The sequence below is a fragment of the Mustela nivalis genome, assembly GCF_964662115.1.
Source record: "Mustela nivalis genome assembly, chromosome: 7".
Classification (NCBI taxonomy): Eukaryota; Metazoa; Chordata; class Mammalia; order Carnivora; family Mustelidae; genus Mustela; species Mustela nivalis.
Window position 1 is genome coordinate 129,599,907 of NC_139026.1, and position 27,655 is coordinate 129,627,561.

Genomic DNA, 27,655 nt, shown 5'->3' on the forward strand with positions numbered 1-27,655 from the left:
AGGATGCATTCCTTCCTGAGGTTGGGAGCGTGACCAAGATAGACCCTCTCAAGACTGGGGTCAGTAATCTTTCCAACAGCAAGTCTGACTTGATCACACTCGCTTATAGTGGTTTAAAGACACCCCCAGCGCTTCTGCTCCCGTTAGCTAGGAATATAAATTTGCCAAAAGTCAGCTGAGTTTTTCCCTAACCCCGTTTATGCTAGCTCGATTTATCATAATCACATCACTTAATTTAATACTGAAAACACTGACAAATTTACTGTTAAAAAGAAAGGTACCCGATGAAAACTATGTTATTTCCATGAGGGACTTAATGAGAGCAATTCCCTAAAAATAAATTGCTATCAAATTAAGGGTAGTCAGGACAACCGGGAAAGTCAGGAGCGGGATGTAAATAATGTAAAAGGTTCTGCAACTCAGGGAGATCGGCGGTGTGTCTTTGAGCAAAGTGTCTTTCAAAACGCAAATCACGGACCAATGCATTGTGATTATAGTTGGCGAGAAGTTTGCGATTATAGTTTGCGAGAAAAACAACACAAAACTCCAAACCGCAGCCTCACTTACCAAGAAAAAGACTTTTCACAGTAATCAAAAGATTGGTGAATAAATGTACACCTATGTGTGTTGTATTAAACTGGAATATTAAGGTACGTGTCCGGTCTTTATAATTCCTCCTTCAACTGATTTCTTCATTTATCTGACTATAGCTCTGAATAAAAGGTTTCTACTAGATAGATAGATAGATAGATAGAGATAAAGAGATATAGACATTCCTCTAGACACACACATATATATAAATATGCATGTATGCATGCATATGTGTGTTTACACACCTGTGCCCACTAAGTCCCCATCTGTGAGCGAGGCCCCGGGGGACATGCAATAAGAAATGAACTTGATCACGTCCAGGCATGCCTGGTGCTGGTTAAGCAGACGCTGGAAGGGTGAGCTGGCTGCGGCCACAAAGGGCAATGAGACCATGGACCGTGTTGTTGCAGACGCTCTTCAAGTCAGGGGAAATGAGGTATTTACGTTACAGCTTGAAGAGTGTGTGCTTAGTGAGTGGAAGGGAGGAAAGGCCTGAGTAGGAGGCGTCCTGATGGCATGTGCCCGAGGAACAGCATGTGGAAGGGCCAGAGAGAGGCACGCACAGCATGGTCAAGGAATTTCAGAACACATGGGTGGCAGAGGTTGGGAGATTACAGGAGGGACTGGAGAGCTGGAATGATCAGGTCCTACAGAGCCTTGCAGCTGTCGTGGACCTTGGTCTTCATCCAAAGGCCAGTATGAAGTCCTTTTATGCATGTCTGTGACTTGAGCAGATTTGCTATTGGAAGGATCTCTGACCCCAGTCTTGACAGAGGGTATCTTGCTCACATTCCCAACCTCAGGAAGGAACTCCTCCCACCTCACGGTAGGACCTCAACACACACTCAGCGTAATGAGTAGAGGAAAAAGGAGTCGTCGCATTACGGACTGATGATTGCTTTTCAGAAACGTGCTTTCTCTTGGGAAGAACACTGGCCAGGTTTCCCAGCAGGTGAGAACGTGTCGGGTTAATTTCCAAACTTCACCCCCTCTGTGTGCCCTCTGCCCCTCGTGTAACTGCTGGCGTGCAGAGAGTAGGAGCGGTTCCCCGTGCAACAGATATAATCTGTTTAGCTAATAGATACTTATATGCGCTCACAGTGCCTGAGCTCGGAGAACATGAATAACTGAAGGAAAACTTGATGCAAGCCAGCACGGCATTGTTGGATTTTGATTAGATTTAAATAGTTCCATATAAGCAGAAGCCTGCGCTTTTTTCACCTGATGTTTTAAAAGATAAATTTATAGTAATACTACCCTGTTATTAAAGACAAGTTTTCCCTGGAAAGACTAGATTGGGCTATTTTCTAATTTTGGACATTTTTAGTTATCTGTGCATGTCTGCTCTCCCATTTGACAGTGAGCAAGGAATAGATCTTTACTCCTCTCTTCATTCCTAGTGCCTGGCATAATGCTTTGAATAGATTTGGCACTTACTATATATTCTTTAAAGAAATATAAATTAATGATGAAAGCGATAGGCAAAGACTCTTATGGCTCATAGAATGAGTCACACCCTGAGACAGGTGTTGGAACTCCAATACTACTCCTCTAATTCTCCAAGTACATGTGCACACACATGCACACACGCACACACACAGGCACTGTTAAATTGATTGGAACTATATCCCATTAGGAAGAAAAAGAATGTAAAAAGAAATGAAAAACAATAGATTTTAAAATATTCTATTGGGGGCACCTGGGTGGCTCAGTGGGTTAAGCCTCTGCCTTGGGCTCAGGCCATGGTCTCAGGGTCCTGGGATCGAGCCCTGCATCGGGCTCTCTGCTCAGCAGGGAGTCTGCTTCCCCCTCTCTCTCTACCTGCCTCTCTGCCTACTTGTGATCTGTCAGATAAATAAATAAAATATTTTTTTTTAAAAATTAAAAAATAAAATATTCTATTGAATCTGCATTGCACTTTCTAGTTCCAGCTAGACTTTTATCCATTTGTTCATTCATTCATTCATGCATACATTCATTCAAGAAATATTCATGTAATGTATACTCTTATGTCAGTTACTGGGCTCTATTGAAGAGACTGAGAATCAGCTGATAACTGTGTTCAAATACTTGAATTTAAAAAAGGCATTTGTTCTACTGCAGAAGGTAAAGTTGGTATTGTTAGGCAGAAGTTTTTGTCGAGATTTCTGCTGATTATAATGTAAAGAAGTTAAATTTCAGCTACCACCTGTAGGATGTGCAGAAATTATTCTGATGAACATTAGAAATGTTTTCCTGAAAGCCTTCTCTGACCTCCCAAAGCAGAATATGTACCATTGATAGATCTTTGAAACATCCCATGCTTGCCCCAGTCACGCATGGCTAAAGTTATCTGCTGCTGAACAAACACATGGAGGGTAACATTGAGAGGCAATTCTTTCACTGAAAAGTAGGGCCAGGTAACTCTATGATGTCTTCAAATTTTGATATAGCCTTATGATAGATTTTGATGAGAACTTTAGTTTTTTTCTTCATTCCTTCCCCGTATTTTTATCTATAATAATCATTCTAAAGTTTTAATTTCCACTTCAAAACCTCAATATTATTCTTTCTAAAATGGGGAAATACCCGTTTTGAAGGATCATTTAAATATATGATTCTACTTTCAAAAATTATTAGGATCCTATCTGTTCAGTTGGTGTTTCCTGAGGCAGTCTCTGTATTCACCTCTATAGTGGGCGCTGGTTTTATTGTTCCTGAGGAAAACAAACAAACTCACATTTAGGTGACATAATCAGAAATGATCAAGTAGGCATTACTGAATACTAGAGATCACAGAATTGACGTTTTGGGGGGCTCTCAGGTAGCTCGGCGGGCTAAGCCTCTGCCTTCGGCTCAGGTCATGATCTCAGGGTCCTGGGATCAAGCCCCGCATTGGGCTCTCTGCTCCGCGGGGAGCCTGCTTCCCCCTCTCTCTCTGCCTGCCTCTCTGCCTACTTGTGATCTCTGTCTGTCAAATAAATAAATAAAATCTTAAAAAAAAATTCAATCCATTAAAAAAAAAAAGAATTGATGTTTTGGGGAAGAATAATAAAAATCCCAAATTCACATTCTTCCAAAATATGCATGGGAATTTGGTATGCCTCACATGTAGCAAGCATTGGTCAGCTTAGGTCCTAATGAGGGTGGACTGGGGGCATAAATTACACTTCTTAGGAATAATTGGGTACATAAAATAAGCTATTCAGAACTAAATGCCATTCCAACGCAATATTCTCCTGAAAGTATTTAATAGAAGTCTGATATTTTTAAATTATAACAAATTATAAAAAAGTACTCTCGTGACATCACTAATTAAGCACAGAAGTAATGCAAATGATCCCAAAATTTGTGATTATATTTCATGCAAAATCATGGTTATGTCTGCCCGGAGGTTTGAAATCCATTCGCACCATTTTTTCTCATTCGCACCCTTAATTCATGATTCAAATACAGAAATGGATTACAAACTGTCTCAATATCAAACTGTCTCCCTCAGACTTACTGGTTTAACCAGTACATGACTCCTTTCTGGGGAAATTTATTTTTGAAGATTTCTACCACTATTATGCATTGAGCTCGACACCCTAAAACTTGAATTTTAAAAATCTGTCTAGTCTTTTCAGATTATTTCTATAATATCATATTAGTTATTTAAAATATATCTGCCACTCTTATCCTTGTAATAAATGTAGTAAGAAGCAAAGTGCTGTAAAATTTATCTCTACGCTTGAGTACTCTGTGTGATCTAATTCAAAGATGCCTAAGGAACAAAAATGCAAGTGTTTCCCATTAATTAACCACAGAGTAAAATAACTGCATTACATAAAAAACACACTTGGCAGACTCTGACCCAACTGTTTCTTATCTCTTGCTGTAAGGTTTGCGTATTAAATGAGGTGAGAGAAGAGCCAAATGGTTTCAACAGGTCCCTCGCTCACCTCTGACTGGTTCATTCACTCGCTATACATACAGACCCAACATCCTATTTTCAACCCACACTTCACACATCTGAGTGTCTCTTTACCCACACTCACATCTCCAGAAGCAAGGCATTCCCTTGACCAACTGGTTTCCCAAGACCATTTGAGAAAGGGAGAAATAGGTGTTGGGTTGGGTGGTTTTGCTATGGTTTTAAGATAAATGTTATCCCTTATGCTTAAGTCGATCCCTTTGGAAATAATTAAGTTTACTTACACTCGTGATTGATTTCATTTACATTATAAATATCATCAAATCTAATGATCTTGATGTTTACCAACTTTTTTTTTAAATTATAAGTAAGGTAGGGGCACCTGGGTTGCTCAGTCATTAAGCGTCTACCTTCAGCTCAGGTCATGATCCCAGGGTCCTGGGATTGAGCACCGCATCAGGCTCCCTGCTCTGTGGAAAGCCTGCTTTTCCCTCTCCCATTCCCCCTGCATGTGTTCTCTCTATAGCTATGTCTTTCTCTGTCAAATAAATAAATAAAATCTGCAAAAAAAAAAAAAAAAAAAAAAATATATATATATATATATATATATATATATATATATATATATATATATAAATATATATATAAAAGGTATAGAGGATCCTAATCCTAAAAGTTTTTAAGGCATTTTAACATATTTAGCAAGGCTTTCAGAGGCCCACACTTGGAGAAAACAATGGAAGAGTTAAACTACAATAATATCTCTTAAATTCATTCCTCTTAACTATTTCTAGACAACGCAGTGTTCCAATGATCTGAAGCCTGACTTCTAAACTCTGTAGTTCAAAGCTTCGCCACAAGGGGCACTGGGCTTTGCAGCACCACCTATGGATCAGATTCAGAGACAGAAAAAGGCAGAAAAAAGCAGACCCCAAAGGACATCTTTTCATCACAGCCAGAGAAACAATTGTTAGGAATAAAATGGAAACTTTGATGATATACCTTAATTATCGGCAAAAATGGAAAGTAAACAAATAACACAATGCCACATCCCTAAACCTCCAATTTTGGATGAAATTGAACTAAAAGCTGTCAAAGAAGACAGTATAACTAGATTTTTATGTAGAAGTTGCCATAAAATTAATAGTATTTCCAAGTCTGAATTTTACACAAAATCATATCACTGTCCTTATTTCTGCAACAAAATAACACCTTACTGATTTTGCACCGTGAATGAGCTAGAGATATGTGTTTAATTAATTGGTCTATGTATATTTACAGAGGTCCAGTCTGTGCCATTCTATAATGATGAATTAAACACATGTCAACCGTGTCCCCAGGAAGCCTGCTGTGTGGTAATAAAGGAGATATTTAAAACATACACATATAGGGTCACCTGGGCGGCTCAGTCCGTTAAGTGTCTGCCTTTGGGGTCGTGATCCTGGGGTCCTGGGATTCAGCCCCTCAAGCCCACATCAGGCTCCCATCTGCTTCTCCCTCTCGCACTGCCCCTCTCCCACATTCGTGCTCTCTCTCCCTCAAGTGGATAAATAAAATCTTTTTAAAGAACATAAACACATATATAAATATGACTAATATAAATTGTATTAAGAATAATAAAGAAAAAGCACTGAGAATAAAGGAATACAATTTCAATTGGCAACTCAAGTACACGACCTTGAAGCCAATACTTGGGTGTAAAGAGGTTGGTTGGGAGAGCGCTTGCCAGGAAGGGAAATGGGAGATTCTCCAAACCAATTAACATTCCCATTCAATTTGAGGACAATATTTATAATTAAATTTTAATGGCAATCTAAAATGCACTTTTTAAGTTTCAAACCCATTCTTATCAATACATCACATGCAATTTTAGAACAAACACTAGTTATTATAAATACAAAAGTTTCCTTGATGTTATAAAACTAAAAGAATTCCATTCAGCACAGAGACAAATTTCCAGTAATAAATTAAGACGATATATGAATATATTAACAAATTAACTGCTCTTTGGAAGAATTAAGATGATGGCTTCAACAGTTACTCCACTAACATTTAAGATACTTGTAAATACACCAATCTCATTATCTTGGCAGATGAGATTTCACTTTAATTTTTTCACTGATTTTTCTCTTAATTACTTGACCGTAATGTTATGTGCCTTCTAAGTTTAAACAAGGAAACTAGAGGGGGGCTCCTGGGGGGACAAATCTATTGTACAAGTGAGCAGGAAAGGTTTTGTGTTTCTGTTACCTTTTCTGGGTTCAATCCCACAGAGCATAATTTCCTGGTAAATTGGGAGAATTCTGCCCCTTGGTTTCTTGTTCTCAGCTCTTCGTCAGGCAGGTCTTATCCCCACAAACCCCAAGTGCCTCCTCACTTCTCCCTCCCTCGTACAGTGCTCCTGGTACCATCTGCTCTTCCCTTCCTGCCCCTGCCCCCAGGTCCCCTGCTCATTGCCATTGCTAAGTCACTTCCCTCCTGGGTGTTTCTTTGCCTTTGAGTGCTCCTGTATTCCCAATCCGACATTAGGTTAGGAGCAAGAGAATATGTATGTGGTCTTCAGAGATGCCAATGAAAATAATAAACCATAATTTCCACCCTTGTCTCTAGTTCATATACCTGAAAATACAAATGGAGCATATCAAGTTCATTCCAGAAGTCCTATATGTTCATCTGCCCACTTTTCCTTTCTTCTGATGAGTTTTTACACTAAAATGCAAAAATGTCGTGGTAAAAATAAAGATGATAGATACAGTGTAACTTGCAAATTACAACCTGCTTAGGTATTTGATCATTCAGTTGCTAAAGGATTTGGATTTTCTTCTTCTTCTTCTTTTTTTTTTTTTTTTAAGACCTCCCTAAAAACCGAGATTGGAGCGAAGGGTAGGATTTCTGGTAACTGAATTTGAAATATCAAAAGAAAAGCTCAAATACCAAAATTTTCTGCTAAAAACTCTCAAATAAGATCATAAAGGAATGACTTGCAGACTGGTATCTAAAGGCCAGTGTGACTATTCCTGCTTCAATCTGGGTGTAAATTCCTGCAAAAAGGCAGGAGTGGAAAGCTATTCTGAATATCGGCAGTTAAAGTAGTCTTGTGAAGTGACAGCACGTTTCTATGAGCTGGACAGCATCTTAACCCTGACGACAAGCCTAAGAAGGAGGTATTGCAGCCGTTCCCATTTTACAGATGAGGCTGCTGCATATGGAAAGATTGTCCAAGTTCCCTCAGCCAGCAAGAGGCAGAACTAGGAGCAGGCAGTCCTGCTCTGGAGCCCATTTTCCCAACCCCTCAACCAAACCGTAGAGTTTTTCGAGAATCTGCTGCTTCACTTATACAATCGAGGGGAGGTCTTTGTCCCCAGAAGAGACTGGAGAAGAGTTGCCAAATGTACGCTGCTCTGCCCTGCTTCTTCAACAAGTGTTTTTTGGCATGAGCGGAGACCCCAGGAGCCCCTGCCCACCTCGGGTCCCAGACAAGCACATGTCCCCAGGCTCTCAGCACATCCACAGGCTCCTGAATCATATAGTTGTTTTGTAAGTAAAAGGGCCTTATACATCATGAAACAATGGGTATGAGGCACACTGGCATTCAGGAGTCTCTCATTTACCCTCCTTGTTCATCTTCACCCCACAACCAGCTTCTTAGCACCCCAGCTGTGGACCAAGATGGCGGCCTCCCAGCTGGCCTCCGGGACGCTGCCTCTCATGAGGCTTTGTCTCCTGCACGGTGCTGCCACGCTAACCTCCCTTAAGTAGTATCTTCTTTACAATGCTTCTCTGCTCAACATTTTCTGTGACAATCCATTTCCTACCTGAAAGTGGAGGGTACTTGAGAGATTATAGTTAAAATGGTGAGAAGTTGCAGTGGTGACTCCATTTCTGAATTTAACTCTACAATACTCCCAATTACTACAACTGAAATCCCTTTTTCTTCTTTACCTTTTCTTGTAGAGAACACATTATTCCTATTCTGCTCCATAAATATGGCCCACAGTCCAAATGAATACAACACTGACCCATTTACCGTCATCACAGCATCTCAATTCCTCCCGGATTTCCTTGTATATTTTCGACTCCCCGTCCCTGCTGAGAAGCCTCTGCTGTCTCTCACACCGCTCTTCTCTGTCCTGCACATTCCCAACCTTTATTTGGGGCTTTTCCCCTCAGCAGACCTTCCAGTCCATCTTAGCTCAAATCTATCTGTTACACCAAACCCTTCCATCTACACAACCCTCACTGATGTCCTTTTCTCCACACTCACCGGATGTGACAGGTGTACATGCTTTACTGGCATTTCTCTTTCTGCGAATAAATCTGAACATCCTTTAAAATGTTTATTGACTATTTTGTAATTATGTTGCCCTTTATAACTGCTCATTCATCTCCTCTACTTATGTTTCTACAGGGCTTTTTAGTCTTTTTCTTTTCACTATTAAAGAACTTTTGTATATTCTAGATATGAAAATGTTCTTATCATTTGCATTACAAGCGCTTTTCCAAATATTTGAAGACAGCAGCTCTTCTTTCTACATTTTAGAAAGCTTTTCTCAGACCCTTCCTTCTCCATAGATAATCTAATATACTTAATTTATTCAAATATTTAATTTGTTTCAAAAAAATTTTTTTTAATTTTGTTTAAAAAGTCTCTTTGGATTCTAGCTGGAATTGCACAGTTTTTTTGTTTTGTTTTTAGAAAAAACTTTTTAATTTTTTTTTTTTTTTAAGTGAACTCTACTCCCAACGTGGGTCTCAAACTCATGACCCCTAGATCAAGAATTGCATGGTCTACTGACTGAGCCAGCAGGGGGCCCTTGCATGAAATTTTAAAATTAATTTTGGAAGAATTAACATTTCTATGATACTCCCGAGCTATAGCACAGTTGGTTTTCTCATTGGTTCAGGTATCATTTCACGTTCTTCAGTCCGATTTTATAGTTTTCCTTGTTTACACCTCTCCATTTTGAAATGTCATCCAACTTTTGCAACTTGAGGAATGTGTATTTTCAAAGTTGAAAACACCATAACTATATAAAGGTTGCTTTTGATTCTATTATTATTAACTTGGCAAATATTATCATTTTCCATTGAAAGAGTTTAAATTCTATGGTCAGGTATGTGTAACTATCCTTTTATGGCTTCTAGATCTCCAGTCTTTTTAAGACCAAATCTGTCACCCCTATGTGGTATATATATATTCTCCTGGGTTTTCTTTTAAGATTTTAAAATTATTTTATTGTTTCTATTCCCATCTCTAATCCATCTGGAATTCATTTTGTATATAGGTTAAGATTCAGGTCCAATTTTATTTTTACCCTGATGGATGGACAGTTATGTCAGCACCATTTATGAACTAATATAACTTTTTTCCCACTGACTTGAACCAACACTTTCATCATATATTAAATTCTTATACATATTGAACTCTATTTCAGGATTCCCTATTCTATCCTACTGATCATTTTATCTCTTACTGTACTAATCCCATATTGATTTAATTTCAGTGGCTTTATATTATGTTATGGTAACCCATAACTTAAGTTTTCCTTCACTGGTCTTCATTTTCCTACTTCTAAAGGCTCTTCTCAGGCATTTCCTTTCCATTCAAACTCTAAGATCATTTATCCATATACTTTAAAAAATCTATTGGCTTGTAATTGAAATTGCATGACATTTGTATATTAATTTGGGGAGAATCACCATTTTTATCTACCGAGACATTCAGCCAAAAACATGACATGTCTATACTTTTTCAGATCTTGTTTGATGTTCTTCCATTAGACTTCAAAGTTTTCTTCATTTGTGTCACCTCTTTCTTATTTTGTGACTAAACTAGAGTATATGAAAATCGATATTTTACTACCTAGTTAAAAACTGTATGTATATGTGTACAGATAAACAGCAATCTAATTATAGATCTAATCTAATCTAATTGATATCATGATTGCTGAATTCCAGAAATCCTAGGAAATGTGACAACACGGCTAACCTCAATGAAAAAGATTAGACTTTGAGCCAGGAGAAAACTTTGTTTTACGCTTAAAACCGGACTCCTTTTATCTTTTACTAAAACTTGTAATTATTGCAATCCTATCTGAAATGGTTTCAGAAACATAATCCTTGCATATTCTTGCAATTAAAGATATTATCTAAAATGAAATAGTTTCCTGTGCCACTAGAAACAAAATCTCTGAATAAAATCATTGTGGAATCACCACTAGCGTCTTACTTGACTAGAAAGTTTAGAAGCTTCCACAGCATGTTCAAAATCTGGTCTTCCAAGTACAGCAGGCTCTTTATTCATTACTCCTTGCCCTTTCTTGTACTCTGCCTAAAATGAATAAATAAGAGAATGTTAAATATATTTCTACTTCCCAATGAAGAATTATATTAATATTAGCTGAAAAAATTATAATAGACCCTCAGTCCATAAAAAAAGCCTTTTTTACAACTCACCAAATGCGAAAATGCAGACTGGTACAGCAGAAATTGACTTTGAGTAGTTATGTAAATAAATTCAACCTTTTTTGTAGTAAAATAATTACTAAATTTGAGTCTATGTACCCTGTCCTCATCATTGTGCTGATGCATAAACACTGAAAAAAATTAGGAGAAATTTCTGGATAATTGAGACCCTGCCTTCTGCAGACAGATAGCCTGTATGGTTCCTTTCACCTTAGGAACTGATCTAACCCCTTTTGGTTAGCATCAAGTTAAATCTTGTAAATAGTTATTAATTTTGAAGCACGTATAGTCTCTGTTATTCAAACATTTGGTTTGTGTGAAGTCATCATTTTTAACCAGGGTGTAACATATATTTAATTAAAATGGTATTAACCAATAAGGATATCTTGGAGAAGATATAACAAGAAAACAGTCAACATGTATAGAAAATTTACAAGGGTAAATGGTAACAAAAAAGAATCTGCGCAATTAACAAGTAACACAATGGGAACACGGCCAAATGAAGTTCGTTGGGACAGGGTAAGGTGAGAGACCAGACGACTAACAAAACTGACTTTCAGACTGAGGCATCTGAATGTTACCTTATACCCAAAGAGCACTTACTTCTCTAAAAGTATGACAGCATTAGCCAAAGTCAAGGCAAATTTGAGCAGTTTCTGCATATACCTGAATAACTTACATAGTCAAAGGGATAGTTCAGATAAAAAACTTGAGGTATCGTGAATTCAGATTGATTAATTTCATTAATTAAATTAACCAGTCAACCACCAAAGCCACGTGTCGTCTCTGAAAAAATAAGAAATCATTTCTGCTCAAGATAAGAAAGAGAGATTACATTGCTTATGAGCTTGGAGAGCTGTGTTGCCATCTTGATGTCTGGTCTGTTGAGATCCGCACTGTACGTGTGGGCGTCCTGCACATCTTTTCTATAAGAAATCTGATCAAAGAGACAATTTTGATTGAAAGAAAAAGAAAGAAGAAATTAATCATGTTATAGGGCTACCAATCTTAATGTTCATCACATCAATTATTCTTGCCATCATCATCTTAGAGAACCCAGAGACCATAAATTGTTTTTTAAATTTTTTATATGCACAACATTTATTTGAATAGATACATTATTTTTTTCTACCATGCCTAAGTCTCACTAGCATTATTACATGTGAACTGGAGTCATACAATCTAAAATTTGTGAGCCCAAGACTTCAGCACAAAACCAGTCTTAGAGAATCTTATGGAATTCTTCGGGAATTATCACCTGAAAAGCGTGTCATTGCATATAAATGTGTACATACATGTTCACATACAGAAAATCCCCAGCGAGGGCTGTAACTTGCCCATCACACAGTCTCAACCCCCACTGGATGTAGGATAAGCCCAGCACATGAGTGTATAAAATCACTTCCTGGGGTGAGGGCACGTAAAGCTGCTCTCTCCAGCTCTCTTTTTCTTTTTCTGACTGGACTCTTAAAATGCCCATGTCTGGCAAGTCTAGTCATGAGAACTGATGTTTTTATTACCTAGCAAATACCATCGCAATGACTTGAGCCTCCGAAAATAAAAGCAATGACATTAAGGAACATTCATTCTCTGAATCCACGAGATACAATCAAACCAAAGTGTGGAAAATAGACATTTCAACAGAAAAAATACATGTACATTTTACCAAGCATACTTAAAACGATGGTGGTTATTTAGATTAACTCGACTGACAAACAGGAGGAGAAACCAGATGAGAACTGGTATAACGTCCCACAGTCAACACCTCACCAGTCTGTCCATTTCTCTGCCTCCTGAGCTCAGTCATGAGCTGAAGGAGTATTCATCTATTTTCCACCAGAAAATAGATAATTATCACCAGGGGCTGGTCGATTTGTCCACTACATTAGTTCTATTAAAGTTCTAAGGTGGGTGCCTGGGTGGCTTAGTGGGTTAAAGCCTCTGCCTTCAGCTCAGGTTATGGTCCCAGGGTCCTGGGATCAGGCTCACTGCTCGGCAGGGAGCCTGCTTCTCTGTCTCTCTCTGCGTACTTGTGATCTCTGTCTGTCAAATAAATACATAAAATCTTAAAAAAAAAAAAAAAAAAAAAGAGTTCTAAGGCAAAGAGAGTAGCAATGGTTATTTTTAGGACCCCCCTTCATTTTTTCAAGGCATACACAGATAGAACATAGAAACGTAAAACTGGACAAGTATACACAATGCACTATTAGTTATATTTGCATGAAACAAGTATTTCTAATATTGCCTGCAAAATTTCTACAATAGCATCATCTAAGGTGCTTATTCAAAAATTAGATTCCAGAGGTCTATCCCCAAACTTACATAGCAGAATTTCAGCAAATGGGGCGGAAGAATTTTAATGAATTCTCCTGTTGATCAATATGAGCCAGTGTGTGTTCTAGATAATATCAACATATCTGGTTATTTTCCTTTCAGTCTTGCAGAGTAAAAGAAAAAAAAAATGTACTTTCTTACTCCTTTCCAAAATATCAGGGATAAGAAATGAAAAGCTCCCTATGCATTCTATTATTTTATTTCAGTGAAATATTTATATATATTTCTATTTACTCTTGTAAGGCCTTGCATTTGTCTCACCACCATGACTGTTTTTTAAACAGTGCTTATAATCATGCATCTGTCTAAAAAGTGAACACAACTTCAACAGAATTAACATAATTTCAGCAAGAACATCTGTTTTCCTCAGCATTTCTGTTCTCATAGGCTTCACCTTAACAAATAATTCAGGTAAGTTTTGTACACCCAGGTAGCAAAAGAAACAGGAAATTGGGCTGAAAACTGAGTTATATTTATTTTTTTAAATCTTTAAGGATGTAAAATTAAGCCAATTTCATTGGCTTCAAATAACCACAGGCTCGTGCACCAACGAGGGCCAGCCGACCCCCCCACCCCCCTACCCCCCTACACCCCTGCCTGCACCCAGTTAAACACAAGCTGTGTAAACAAAAAAAAAAACGGACTCTCAGGTGAAAACAAACCAAAATTACTACCCACCTACAAGACTAACTGTTCCTAAGTTACTGCATTCATACGGAAACCACAGGGGGGTAATGTCTTTTTGTTTAGAAAAGAATGAGGATAAAAATGGAAACCCTTACTTTTTGAAAAGAGCTGCAACCTTCCAGAAATCTCAGCTTCGCCTGGGTTATGTAATTATATGCTGCTCAGCCTAATGACTGCATGAAGAGAGGTGAGGGGCACAAAGGCGGCAGGAGCAGGACTCTGAATAGGGCCCCATCATCCATGTAAATTGCAAATTAGAGGCCGGCATATGTGACTCAAAACAAATATTAAGATTGACAAGAGCTGCAAATTCAAACAAGCGGACACCACAGAGCCACACAGGAGAACGGCCCGGGAGCCCCGTCACAAGCCAGATCTTCCAGAAGACCACCGTGCACAAGGACATCCCGCAGGAACGAGGCTGTCCATGGAGAGGCACAGGGCCGTGGGCTCCTGGTCTTCCCGATCTGCAAGGAGGTCTGAACTGAGCGGTGCGGCAACATGGCTGCCTGACGGACCGCTCATCTTCCTCCTCCTAACCTGGGTCTGAGGGGAGCTCGCCTGACATTTCTCTCACGTCTGCAATATGTCTTTGCTTCGTTCTACAGTCTGTCAGAACCCAGGAAGAATAAAAATGGCACATGGCAGAAGAGAGATGTGGCAGGAGAAGGTCAAAGAGTACATATATTTTTTTTTTCCTATTTCCTGAATAAATTCAACCCCTAAGTGCTAACTGTATTGGCACAAGGGACCGGCGTCCATCCTTTGGGCTGTGTCTTCTCTTGACAAGATGGTGTCCTGTACAATACTGAATAAGAAGAGAAAAACAGAAGAGAAAAATCATCAGCCCCAGATGGGTGCAAGCTTGAGAGTCACTGATGGATTTTGTCTTACTTTACTTAACGTCTCGTTCCCTACTGCATCCTTGGAGGACAGAAGGAAAAAGCAGGAGAAGGGAGATGGAAGAAGGGAGGACATAAAAGAGAGAAGAGAGGAAGAGGAGGAAGAGAAGAAATCATGACACCAGTAATAATCGCCACTTTGGACCATTGACTAAGGGCCGACTAGCATATTAAGGATTTGACATTCACTGCCTCACTCACGCATTTCTTGAACGGATGACTAGAAGAATTTACCTTCCTTACACCAAGTTCTGTCTACTACTCTTCTATTTCAAAATGTTTCTTAATTCTTAACTATTTATTCTCATTAATGAACATTAGAGTGACTCCAGCCAGTTCCACAACAGAAACACATGGAAATTTAGCGAGCATTACAACTCAACCTACAAAACAACTCCGGGAAAAATCTCTCAATACTATTTCAGTGTGTTCCCAAGAGAAGTAGGTGCATTTCCCCACTTCTTTAAACCTTGTGTTATACCTTCCATGAAGTTTCCTCATTCCCTTCCAGAGGTCCCACACAAGGCCATAAAGTAATTATCATAAGGTGATCATTTGCTTATACCTTGATCTTATATCCAAGATAAACTACTTTTTCTTTTTAATAACATAACAAAATACAATCTTATCTGTAAAGACTGATTTTAGTTTCTTTCTCAGGAACACCTGAAATGATTACCCTACATGCTTGATCTCTTCCTCCTCCCCCCCCCCACATTAAATTTCTTTCCTGTCCCTTTTCCATTTATCTGGGTCATTTCCCTAAGGTATGCCTTTGTAATGGACAGGTGTAATTTTTGTATCCTGGGGTTTTTTTTATTTGGAAACTGCTCTCCCTCACTCCAGGTGATTTGGTGGGCTGTATCCTAGGCACCCTACCTTCTTGGTGGCAGGCGTGGTCACATGACAAGCTCAGCAATCAGACATCTCATTCTTTCAGAAACCATGATCAGTAATGGGGGCAGACACAGCACCCAGGGAGGACCAGAGTCACTGATGGATCTCCGGCTGGGGGGGGAAGAGCTGCTGTCCTTCCCTCTGGAATCAGCGGCTCTAGGGATAATTTAATTTTGGAAACACCAGCCGTCATCCTGAGACCACCTAGACAGTCTGTCTGAAAGCAAAGCCACACAGTGGGGAGACAGAAAGAGCCCCACGGACACTGTGAGCCTCTGGATCCTGTTACCTCGAAAGGTAACTTGAACTTCCAGTTATGTAAACCAATAAATTCTCATGTTTTCCTTAGCTAACTTGAAATGGAGTTCTGTTGCTAAACCTAGAAACTCCCGATTAACACAGTCTCCATCTCCGGTTTTTCTGCCGTGTCAAATCTGTTCTCCATTGTTTCCAATAAAGATATTAATTCTATCAAATCTGTTTTTGAATTTCTTCCTTGTCTCACCACGTTCCCTTTGTCCCTCAGTTTGTACTGTCATCATTTTATCGTCTCTTAATCTCAGCTTATTTCCTATAATCTACAGATTTTTTTTTATTATGTTCAGTTAGCCCACATAGAGCATATCATTAGTTTTTGACCTACTGTTCCATGATTCATTAGTTGCGTTTAACATCTTTTGCGGGTTTTTTTTTACACCTGTGCGGAAGGTCCAACATGCCGTTGTTCTGAGCACTTCACACGTACGAAGGCATTAAATCATCACCCCACCTTTGTTTGCTGCGGTGTCTGTGTCCAACCGGGCTTCCTCAACATTCCCTCCCAGGACGGGAACCAGTTATCCGCAGTCCCCTTCCCTGTATTGTTCTGAGTTGGGCTTGGCCAATGAGAGACTCAGACTTAGGTCCTTAGTTAAGGACCAAGGTTGAGAGGTGAGGGGACAGCCAGGATGGCAGTCACAGACATACAACCTTGGGGGAATTAGGGCTGGTGAGCAGACGTAAAAACATCAACCCCAGCTGGCTCAGAATCATCATTCCCTTTGCTGCTCTGACGAGGGCTGATGGGATTCTTGGTGAGAAGAGACTAGAAAGGATATACACATTAAGTTTGCGGAACAGAAGGGAGGAGCATGGCCTGTGTTTCGTTATAATCTTGAAGCACTTGTGCAGTCATTCCCAAGAAACACCTGTATCCTAAACTCTCACATTAGAGAGGCCCCAGGTATCTCACAAAGGCACGTGGACTGGAAATTCTATCTCAGGCTTATTTCTGTCTGGGCATCCTATATGTAAAAAATGAGTAAAGTATTAAATTGTAACTATTGGGATGCCTGGGTGGCTCAGACGGTTACGCATCTGCCTTCTGCTCAGGCCACCATCCCAGGGTCCTGGCATCAAGTCCCTGCTCAGCGGGAAGCCTGCTTCTCCCTCTGTTTACCTCTCTCTCCCCCTCACGAATAAAATAAAAGTCTTTAATAAATAAGTAAATAGTAAGTATTATGTTTAGGAGAGAATATATGCATTTTATATACAGGTAAACGTAGAATCTGATATTCATCAGAAGGCAGAAAAGTTTTCAATCTCCTAAAAGATGAAGTAAAATACAGAACTGCATCTTTCTTGTTATTATTGTTGTCATTGTTTATAAAAAGCATTTTAGAGTTCATAGTTTTTTTATTCATGAGTTAATTTTACCACCACCAAAATCTTGTAAAGAAGGCAGAATAAGCATTACTAACTCTTCTGTCTCTGAGACGAGCAAAGCACTCATGTATCCATTTTAATACTCACTCCCAAAGTGCTGTTATCGTAAGCAGCATCGAGGGAACCACACAGACCATGACTGCCTCTCCGGTACCGCTTTACTGATTCATCACTTTCACTTTCTGATGGAAAAGAAATTTTATCTCCTGATAAGTTTATATTACCACTAAGAAAATATATATATCATTCTTGAACATTGAATCTCTGGTTTCCCCTGCTGAATACTTCCTTCTAATGCACACTGAATTGATTACCAATATGGTCTTTTGGAAGAGTTTACCACTCCAATTTCATCACAAGTCTACTCAGAACACATCACTTACGAAACTTAAGATGGCAGTTCAAAATGTGTTTGACTTCCTTCAGAACTATTGGGTTTCGTGTCTCTGATAAGATTGATGAGAACTAATAATGTTTTACCCGGGTTTTCATTTTGAACCCATCTTTAGGGGAAAATAACAGGATAGATTATCTCCAGTTTCTCTAATGACATCAGAAGAGTTTGGCAGGGGTACATCCCTTAAGATACAAAAGGATTTAGATTGGCTGTTTTTAATCATTTCCTGATTATAATATCAACAAAAATAGGTAGTTATATGGGTTTGGGATCATTTTGAACATGCTCTTCTGACCTAAGTGCTTCTTAATATAAATTTCATATGGAGTTGGCCTTTTATTCAATCTAAGGTCTGTTAATTATTTCAAATTGACTATGAAATCATCCTAACCTCTCCAATCACCCTTTAAGATTGGAAGGGGATCAAAGAGGACTCATATTTCACAGAGCTGCCCTTCTGCAAAGCCCTTCCTATATACCATCTCATTTAATACTCAAGAGAGACCAGTGAGGGAGATATCACGGCCCCACTTTACAGATGGGAACACTGAGATTTGGAGATATTAGGGAACTTGTCCAAGATCATCCAGGCAACCTGTGGTCTGACTCCAAATTCCTTTTCTACTATATGCTACAGTAGAGGGCAATTGGGTAAATGATCTCCAACCCCGTTCTGTGCTCACTGAATTGGTGGGGAAGGGGAACAGAAGAGACTTGTGCCCCTAGGACGGTCTTCCTCTTGAAGCTCTCAGTTACACAGAGGGGAGAAGTCAGCTGGCCCTCCCTGAAGTCCTTCCTCATCCTCTCCTGCCTATTCAGGTCTCTAAAGGCTGAGGGAGAGAATGGTTCTGTGCCCTTTGGTCCATTGATAAATGTTCTTATAAAAGTTTGAGCTGAAAGAAGGCAGAACGTAAAAGTTTTAAACTGCTGTTGGCCCAGTTTCTTGGTTCTCTAGCAGATATCAGAAAGCTGACTTGTCCTTGGTGGAAACATAAAATAAAAAGGTAAGCAAAGATGCATTGTTTCTAAGCAAATCGGATGTATGTGTGACAACACATTTTCTTTTAAATTAAATCAGGTCATTTATAGGCAGCATGTAAAGGCACATCCCACGTTACCAAAGGGTAATTCTATTAGTAGATTCTCTGCAAATGGGTTTCACTGGAGTGGAGTTTTGTGGGAGACAGAGTTTCATCTTTTGTGGAGATGTACTAGCCTCACCTACAAACCAGGAAAGGTGCTTACTTTCCTGAGGCTTTTGAGACCTCTGTTTAAATTTCATATTGTAGGTTCAACAAATGTATTATTCTAAGTGCCTTGACTCTAGAGGAATATCAACTACTTCACAGGTAGAATACAATTATCATTCGCACTTTAAATCTAAGTAAATAGTCTTAAACACTTTCTAAATCCTATTATATGTACAAACTTTGCATGTGAAGGTCGAGCTGAGTAGGCAGAGGAGTGTAAGTAAATACATCCTTCTCCCAAAAGTACACAGTATTGAATGGAAGAGAAAAGGCCTTTATACTCTATTCCCTCAATCCCACAATCAAAGACCTTTTAAAAGAAAAGGCAGAGTTAAAATAATAACCCCAGTTCTATGATAAGGAACTTCTGTATTTGAATGTCATTGAATTATAGAGTTGGAAGCGGCCTCCCCAGGGTCCGTGTGAGGCGTGCCAGCCGCTCCCGGACCACCACGACGCCTTCATCCCCACAGCGCCTTGCATCTGGTGATCTAAATCCTGATGATAAACTATTTTGTCCCACATTTAAAAATTTTCATTCACAATCTTGACCAATAACCAGTGCCTTTTAAGAGGCAGGCAGTGGGCCTAACAGAAAGCGTGGCCTTGGGAGTTCGACTCTTTCGTCTCATTTTCTTCGCCTACAGAAGGGGACTCAGTACAGGGATTTGGTGAGAGCTGGAAACAACAGGAGTCTTGGCAGAGCTCCTGCTGCTCAGCAGTGCTAGCTAAGTGGTAGTTATTCTGATTACAACTGACACTCTATAAGCGAACCGTTCTTACGAAGCATCCCCTTCCAATGGCCTTGCTGGTAATTACAGACGTGCAGCTTTCTCGTCTCTCATCTGGGTTAAACCATCTTGGGAAATTGTCTTGGTTCTAGCATATGTTTACACATTGGAGTTAAAATGTAAAAACCTCACTCTGTTTTCTACTTAAGCATTGATCTATTGAAATTAATACCAGATAACTGTTGCCATCCTGGAAAGAGATACCGCCCAGCTGAGGCAGGGGGAACAGAGTATCAGCAAAACACCATTCAGTAAGGGAGCTAAGTGGACAGGGTCCATGGGAGATGACAAAGCTGTATCAGGTACTTTCCAAAGAAAGGGAGATTCTTGACCCGACTAAGGCAGACAAGTTTATCTGAACTGATCGTAGCCCTAAAAGAACCTAACGAAAAGTTCCTACATGCCTCTTAGAGAGCAGAGAACTCCTAATGGGGAGACAAATGAGCTGCCACTGAAATTTCAGGAAGAAATTATTCTTCTGGGTCACCAGGGTAGTGGTGGTCACTGAGCAAACACATGGAAGTTTTGATGCATCTGCTAACTCATAACTTTGAAAAGAACTTCTTTTCTATGGGCTTGTTTCCTCTCCCTTGGTTTCTGCTGCTAAGTCAGTCATTAGGCAGCAACTGCTTTCATGTTCTCCGTGGGTCTTGACCTTGACCACTGGTTCTCTACATGTGTTCTAAAAGAGGCAGTACTGGGGTATAATCTCACTAGCCTTTGTGAGTGACTCTTTCCCAGGCCAGTGATTTCTGGTGCCCTCTTTCCCAGTTCTACTACAATTCTAGACTAGAAACTATGAAGGCTTTACCATCAAGTCAAGGGTACTCCAGGAAATGCCAGCAACCCAACTGGTCCCAAGCAGAATTTCTAATAACTGCAAGGAACTGACACTTTGAAGATGCTCCTTGAGGTTTTAATGCCTTTTGATAGAATAGCTCAGAAGGATTTATGACTGAACACTGAGAGATTTAAAGACAAGATATTCTAAAGTCCTTTTTGAACAGGAGAGTTGTCATATGTAAATTGCAACGACATATCCACTAGTCCTGATGTGGGTAACCGCGATTTCCCAGAAAATCATGGGAGATGGTGTCCTTACGTTACTCTGGTGTTTATTGACCTCCATGGCATGTCTGACGTCAGGTGGTTCCTTCATATGGGCATAATCTGAGAATCCTCTGGCGGCATCGTGTTTCTGCTTATAGGCAACCTTTAAAAACACAAACCATTGTTAGTTTCTTCAGGAGTACGCTACGTTCCTACCCATTAAATTTCAGCGTTTTGCTAGGAGTTTGTGTACTTGAGTTCCACCACCATGGTTGTATTTGCCTAAGCCTCTGTAACAAGAGAATATACTCAGTGCTTTAAGGTTGGTGCTTCAGGTTAGAATCCTAATTCTGACTCTTTCCTGCTAATTTCAACAGTCCTCAACCACAGGCGTGCTGCAACCCCACTCGTATTTAGCTAGCTTAAATCTCAGGGACCATTTTGGGAAACCTTTCAAATCTAGGCATTTTTAGGGTCATAAATGTCCAAGGTTTAAATCTTGGGAAAGCAACTGACAAAGTGGATGAAATGACCAGACATTTAAAGGTGAATTTTTCATTTTTTGATTAATTGTTAATGACTTTCTGTAGGCACAGCTATAATATAACATAAAGCTCATTAAATGCCCCAACCTTTGGGAGAAAATAAAACATGCAGGCAGATTTCTGAGATCTGCCAAGGCCTGTCCTCTGCAAGGGAAAAGAGCATCACGCCAATATCAACCATTGCTACCATTTCAATTTGTCCCCTCCTAGGATGGAGAGAAGGCGTGAGAATGATTACTTCAAAAGTAGAAATAAGCAAATTCAATGACAGAGTTAGGGGGGAAAAATTCCAGAAGACAACAAAGGAATTATTCCTTTACTCACATTCTATTCCATTGTCCTATGTATTTCCTTCTCAATTTTCAGTTACTTTTGTTTTATTTTTGTAGGATTACTTATTTTCTCTTCGCTCATGAGAACATAACTACCTAGCTCGGTGAATGCTCAGAACACAAACTGACAAAAAGTAAGGATCAAGAAATATTTGCTCAATATATGAAGGAATAAAAATAAAACAAGAATGGATGAATGAATAACTTATTTTAAAATTAATTCAAATATATATTAAAAGTTTTCTTTTTTTTTTTTTTTTTTTAACTTTTTATTTTTTATATACATATATTTTTATCCCCAGGGGTACAGGTCTGTGAATCACCAGGTTTACACACTTCACAGCACTCACCAAAGCACATACCCTCCCCAATGTCCATAATCCCACCCCCTTCTCCCAAACCCCCTCCCCCCAGCAACCCTCAGTTTGTTTTGTGAGATTAAGAGTCACTTATGTTTAGTCTCCCTCCCAATATTAAAAGTTTTCTAATAAAAAGATATTATACAGAACTAGAATAACTTGACACAGGAGAATGGAGGCAGTTTTAAGAAAAAAAAAAAAAAAAGAAGAGTAGTCACAAGAACAAAATAAGATTTAATTTTTAATGGAAAGGAATAGTAGCTCAATTTAAGGAAAAACTTTTCACCAATACTAGCTCCTTGAGAGTTATGCCTCTATCTTCTTACACATCTTTTAATATCCTGTGCCTCTCATACTGAATGACAGACAGTAGAAATGTAATAAATGTTTAGTGAATGAATGAATAAATGAGTTTATTAAATATTCTCATGAACTTAAACCCCTCATGGGTTTTAATAAACATTATTAACCATTCATTTAACTTCAATAATATACTTGTCTAGAGGATTAAGGTGATATTTACAAAATTAATTTTTTTATTTATTTTTTAAATTTTTATTAACATATAAACAAAACTAATTTTTTTTAAATTTCTTTTCAGTGTAACAGTATTCATTGTTTTTGTATGACACCCAGTGCTCCATGCAATCTGTGCCCTCTCTAATACCCACCACCTGGTTCCCCCAACCTCCCACCCCCCACCCCTTCAAACCCCTCAGATTGTTGTTCAGAGTCCGTAGTCTCTCATGGTTCACCTCCCCTTCCAATTTCCCTCAACTCCCTTCTTCTCTCCATCTCCCCTTGTCCTCCATGCTATATGTTATGCTCCACAAATAAGTGAAATATATATATTATATAATTATTGACTCTTATATTGACATATAATAATTGACTCTCTCTGCTTGACTTGTTTCACTCAGCATAATCTCTTCCAGTCCCATCCATGTTGCTACAAAGTTGGGTATTCGTCCTTTCTGATGGAGGCATAACACTCCATAGTGTATATAGACCACATCTTCCTTATCCATTCATCCGTTGAGGGGCATCTTGGTTCTTTCCACAGTCTGGTGACCGTGGCCATTGCTGCTATAAACATTGGGTGTACAGATGGCCCTTCTTTTCACTACATCTGTATCTTTGGGGTGAATACCCAGTAGTGCAATTGCAAGATCATAGGGAAGCTCTATTTTTAATTTCTTGAGGAATCTCCACAGTTTTCCAAAGTGGCTGCACCAACTTGCATTTAAAGGGTGTAAAAGGGTTCCCCTTTCTCCACATCCTCTCCAACGCATGTTGTTTCCTGTCTTGCTAATTTTGTGACTGGTGTAAGGTGGTATCTTGATGTGTTTTGATTTTAATCTCCCTAGTGGCTAATGATGATGAACATTTTTTTCATGTTTCTATCATCCATTTGTATGTCTTCTTTGGAGAAGTGTCTGTTCATATCTTCTGCCCATTTTTTAATATGATTGTCTGTTTTGTGTGTGTTGAGTTTGAGGAGTTCTTTATAGATCCTGGATATCAACCTTTTGTCTGTACTGTCATTTGCAAATATCTTCTCACAAAACTAATTTTTAAAAAATAAAATCACTGCCTCTTACCATAAAGAAAGAAAGCCATCTCTTACAACTATCAATATTTAAATCTCTTCTCTGGCTCCCCCACCAAGTTCTTCTTGAAAACACTTACTGAAATGGACCTCATGCTGGGGTGTCACAGTCTCTAAACTGTGGAAGCTTTGACACAAATCCCCTCCCCTAACGAAGCCCCAATCTGTCTTCCCCTTGCGGCCAGGTAGGAAGAGTCTAGTTCAGTGGACAGAACTTCAGATATGGGCACACAGCTGTCAACAACTCCCATCTGCACTCCAAACCATCTGCACGGAGTAAGGTCCTGAAACTCTGTACTTCTGAATGCCCTTGTCTGTCCAATTTCCAATTAATCCACTCAAAATGCCCAGAATGTCCTAGATATGGTCTGACCTCTCCTAATTAGTACTGTCCAGTTTAGTCTGGGTTATGATCTCTTATGTGCTCTACCTACTATTCATGTATCCATAGATCACAGTGTTTTCCTTCTGATAGCTACGTTGAGATTTCTGTCACCTAGATTCCTTAAGCCTTATTCAGTTCTGCCCCACTCCGTCCTCACATCTAATCCTGCATATCTAGTTGAATATAGGGACTCACACGCAGGACCCCCATGTTTTTCCAGGGATCATTCATCTTGTTAGACTCTGTCCATTGATTTAATCCATCAGGATATCTAATTCTCAGGAACATATCTTTACATTTCACCAATTAGTTATGTCAAACAAGAGATTCATGAAGGACCTCCATTTAAGTTGGCAAAAACATTATGTCAGTTCCATTACATTCTATATTATAATTTGGGGGGAATGGAGGAGGAGTTTAATGGGTGACCAGGTCTATTAAGCCAAGAAGAAACCTTTATCAGATTTATTCCTTCTTCTTAAATATAAAGGAGATAGCGTGTACCTAGCTCCTTTTTGCTGGGTGTCTGGTTTAGACTGTATGACTTGTGACTTTATAAACATAACCAACACAGCCGATCATTTGGTGGGTTATCATAGAAATGGTGAGTCATCAAGCACAATTTTAAAAAGCACTCTTTCTTTAAAAGGCTATGTAATTTTCTACTCACAGCATTAAAAGTCATTTCATTTATAGCTGCAACGCAGCACCACTTTAGAATTAAGATTACATCAAATTGGAGGCAGCTGAACTTTAATTTATCATATTAATTTTCATCCTTAAAATAGCTAATGGAAAATTATGTCAAGCTAATACATTTTCTGATAAATTTGATTTCTTAGGATTTGTCATTATTGTGTAGCAGTTCCCTAGATTAACACTGTTGTCTTCATACCTTGAGAATCAAGGTCGCCTTGCTACTGGATACCTAACTAGTGGAGGACACTTAAAATAATCTTACGGATTTACATATAAATATGTTTCAGTAGTATAGTAATATGTACATTTATCTTGTATACTTAATAGCACGGTATATTTTTATATCATATATATACATAAGACCTCTATACATTTCTAACTTCAGGATATTTTACAACTACTGTGTCAGTAAGTGCACTGCCAGTCCCCAAGCACCGACACGCCTGGAGCTCCTGAGGCCGGGCCCCGGAGCCACCACAGATAAAAACGTAGGCGGTCGAACATCTCCTGAGTCCAGATGCCTGAGTAATACCCTGTATTGCTTCTGTGATAAGAGATAATTTAGCCCCTGCCTGAAATAGCCCTGGGGAGAAGATCTCACCATTTAGTGGCATGGCACGTCCATGTCCAGAAATTTTCTTTGTGATCTTTGTTTATAAGATTTTTCATGGGGGATATCTCATAAAATGGCTTCCTAAAGTTTCCACATCTCTTTCTTTTTTAAAATGACTTCTCCTCAGTCATTTTCTATAAGGAGCATTAATCTAGCTCACCTCACAGTATCATTCTAGTTTGGATTAAGTTTCTGAGAATGTTTGCAAATTGGTTTTAACACAACCTTTTGATCCAGTGTCCTTGGTCTGGGAGACTTTTTCATTAGAATCCAGAACACCTGAGGTTCCAGAATGTGTCTAACCACTCTAATTTAGATTACCACAAATCGGATATGATTTGGACACAGCAAAAGGTTAGCTGTTTCATTTTCTCAGATACAGTCGAATAGTTTTACTTTCTTGCCAGTCTTATTACCAGGTAAGCTCTGAGAATTGCAATTTTAGCCACGATAAAATTGATTTACACAAACCTCAAGAAGTTTTATTACATTACATCGAAGTTTTATTACATGATTCCATTGAAATAGATACTTTATTCGGAATCCAGGTGTTGCCTTACTAACAAGTCCGATGACTAATTACAACGGTGGGCAGTGTTGGGAGCACAAACCTGTATCTCGCAGGGGGCATACCCCACTAGAGCATAACACAGGCTAACAGAAAAAAGATAGATTCCACAATATACACTGTGGATTATCTTCCCCGTTCAGTCCTACACTGCATGTGCTCGTGTACTATAGTTCCCTTTCTGCCATGAAAAGGTGAAGAGAATTTTGCACTTACACAGCAATGAGGATGTAAATATCTCACAAGGTTACCTTCCCAGGTATAAAAATAAGAAGAGACAATTCTTTCTTTTTTACATAACTGTTGTTTGTCACATACAGAGTGTTGGGTTGTACTTATTGTACTTATTTGCTTTACAAAGTGGTCCAAAGATTATCAGCAAGTGGCTAGGTGACCAGATGTTGTGAGGAATAAAAGGGGGGACTTATTAATCATGGTCAGCCATGCAAAACGCTGGTATCATATATTTTTAGCCTCCTGTTGTACAGCTGAGATCAGCTTACTGCCAAGCTGTGTACACAGAGGACATTTAAATTAGTAATAATAAAGTACGTAAAGATGTTCTGCAAAAGATAACAACGCTCAGTCTTTTTCGAGAGTACTTTATTTTCAGACTATTTTAAAATTACCTAGGCATCTTCTACTTAAAACTAAAAGGATTCTGAAGGAAGAGTTCAACTTGTTTAATAAGAAAAGGAGTGGTAGAAATATAAGAACTACCTGATACAGTGTGTGTTTAAGACCCTAGACTCTGAAGCCCGACTATCCATGTTCACGCGCTGGCTCTGCCATTTATTGGCTGTGTGATCTCAGGCAAGTTACTTAACTCCTCTGTGCTTCAGTTTCCACGTCTCTGAAATGGGGCTATCTCATGGAGTACTTATAGGGATTAAATGATACAAATATATGTGGAATATAGAGAGCAGCACCTGATACATAGTAAGCATTTCTATGTGTCCATTATTATTTTAACCTAAAATGTAGCATGAAGAATATAAACTACATAAAAGGAAATATTTCCTAAAAAAGAGAATCAACAAATTCAACAAAATCCATTTTACCAGTATTTATTGACTATCTCCCTGTGTGCCAAGGACTGATGCTAAGCCCAAGGGTAGAGCAGAGAACAAGACACGGGAAGTCCCTGCTGTCATAACACTTAGGGGAGCCATGTAGCAGATTCGCAGAGTTTAAAACAAAACAAAACAACTGTATTATGGAGAACACAAAGCGGGTAAGGTGACCGAGAAAGAGGTGAAATATTCTATTTTGAAATTCTGTTTGAAGAAATACAAGAAATTAAATGTACTATGTATTCCTTATGTCTAATGTACATAAGGGGGAAATTATTCTGAATTCCAAATGAGCTTACAGGATGACAATTCTTAAGTTCATCTGCAACTTGAAATCACTAGAGTGACCACTTGCACCTGAGATAATCCAGATGAAATCCACAACCCACAGAAAAAGAAATTCAGGAACCTCTCGCCTAACTGAGGAAGCACAGACCTGTGGATCCCGAATTGAACCATTAACTCTTAATGGGACTTTGAAGAAAGAAGCTACTGGAATGTCCTCCACTTAG

At 39.0% G+C, this 27,655-nt stretch overlaps 1 protein-coding gene across 5 annotated transcripts in view; it reads right to left on the bottom strand.

Annotated features, from left to right (window-relative positions):
* NEBL (nebulette) overlaps positions 1 to 27,655 on the bottom strand; it is a 368,185-nt gene that overhangs the window by 75,998 nt on the left and 264,532 nt on the right. The window contains exons 5-7 of one of the 5 annotated variants that reach the window (XM_082742120.1): positions 21,013 to 21,123; positions 11,784 to 11,885; positions 10,713 to 10,814 (exon numbers count right to left, since the gene is read on the bottom strand). The exons of the other annotated variants lie outside the window; for them this stretch is intronic. Of the exons in view, the coding sequence (XP_082598246.1) occupies positions 10,713 to 10,814; positions 11,784 to 11,885; positions 21,013 to 21,123 (315 nt within the window). The remainder of the gene's footprint in view (positions 1 to 10,712; positions 10,815 to 11,783; positions 11,886 to 21,012; positions 21,124 to 27,655) is intronic. 5 annotated transcript variants of the gene reach the window in all.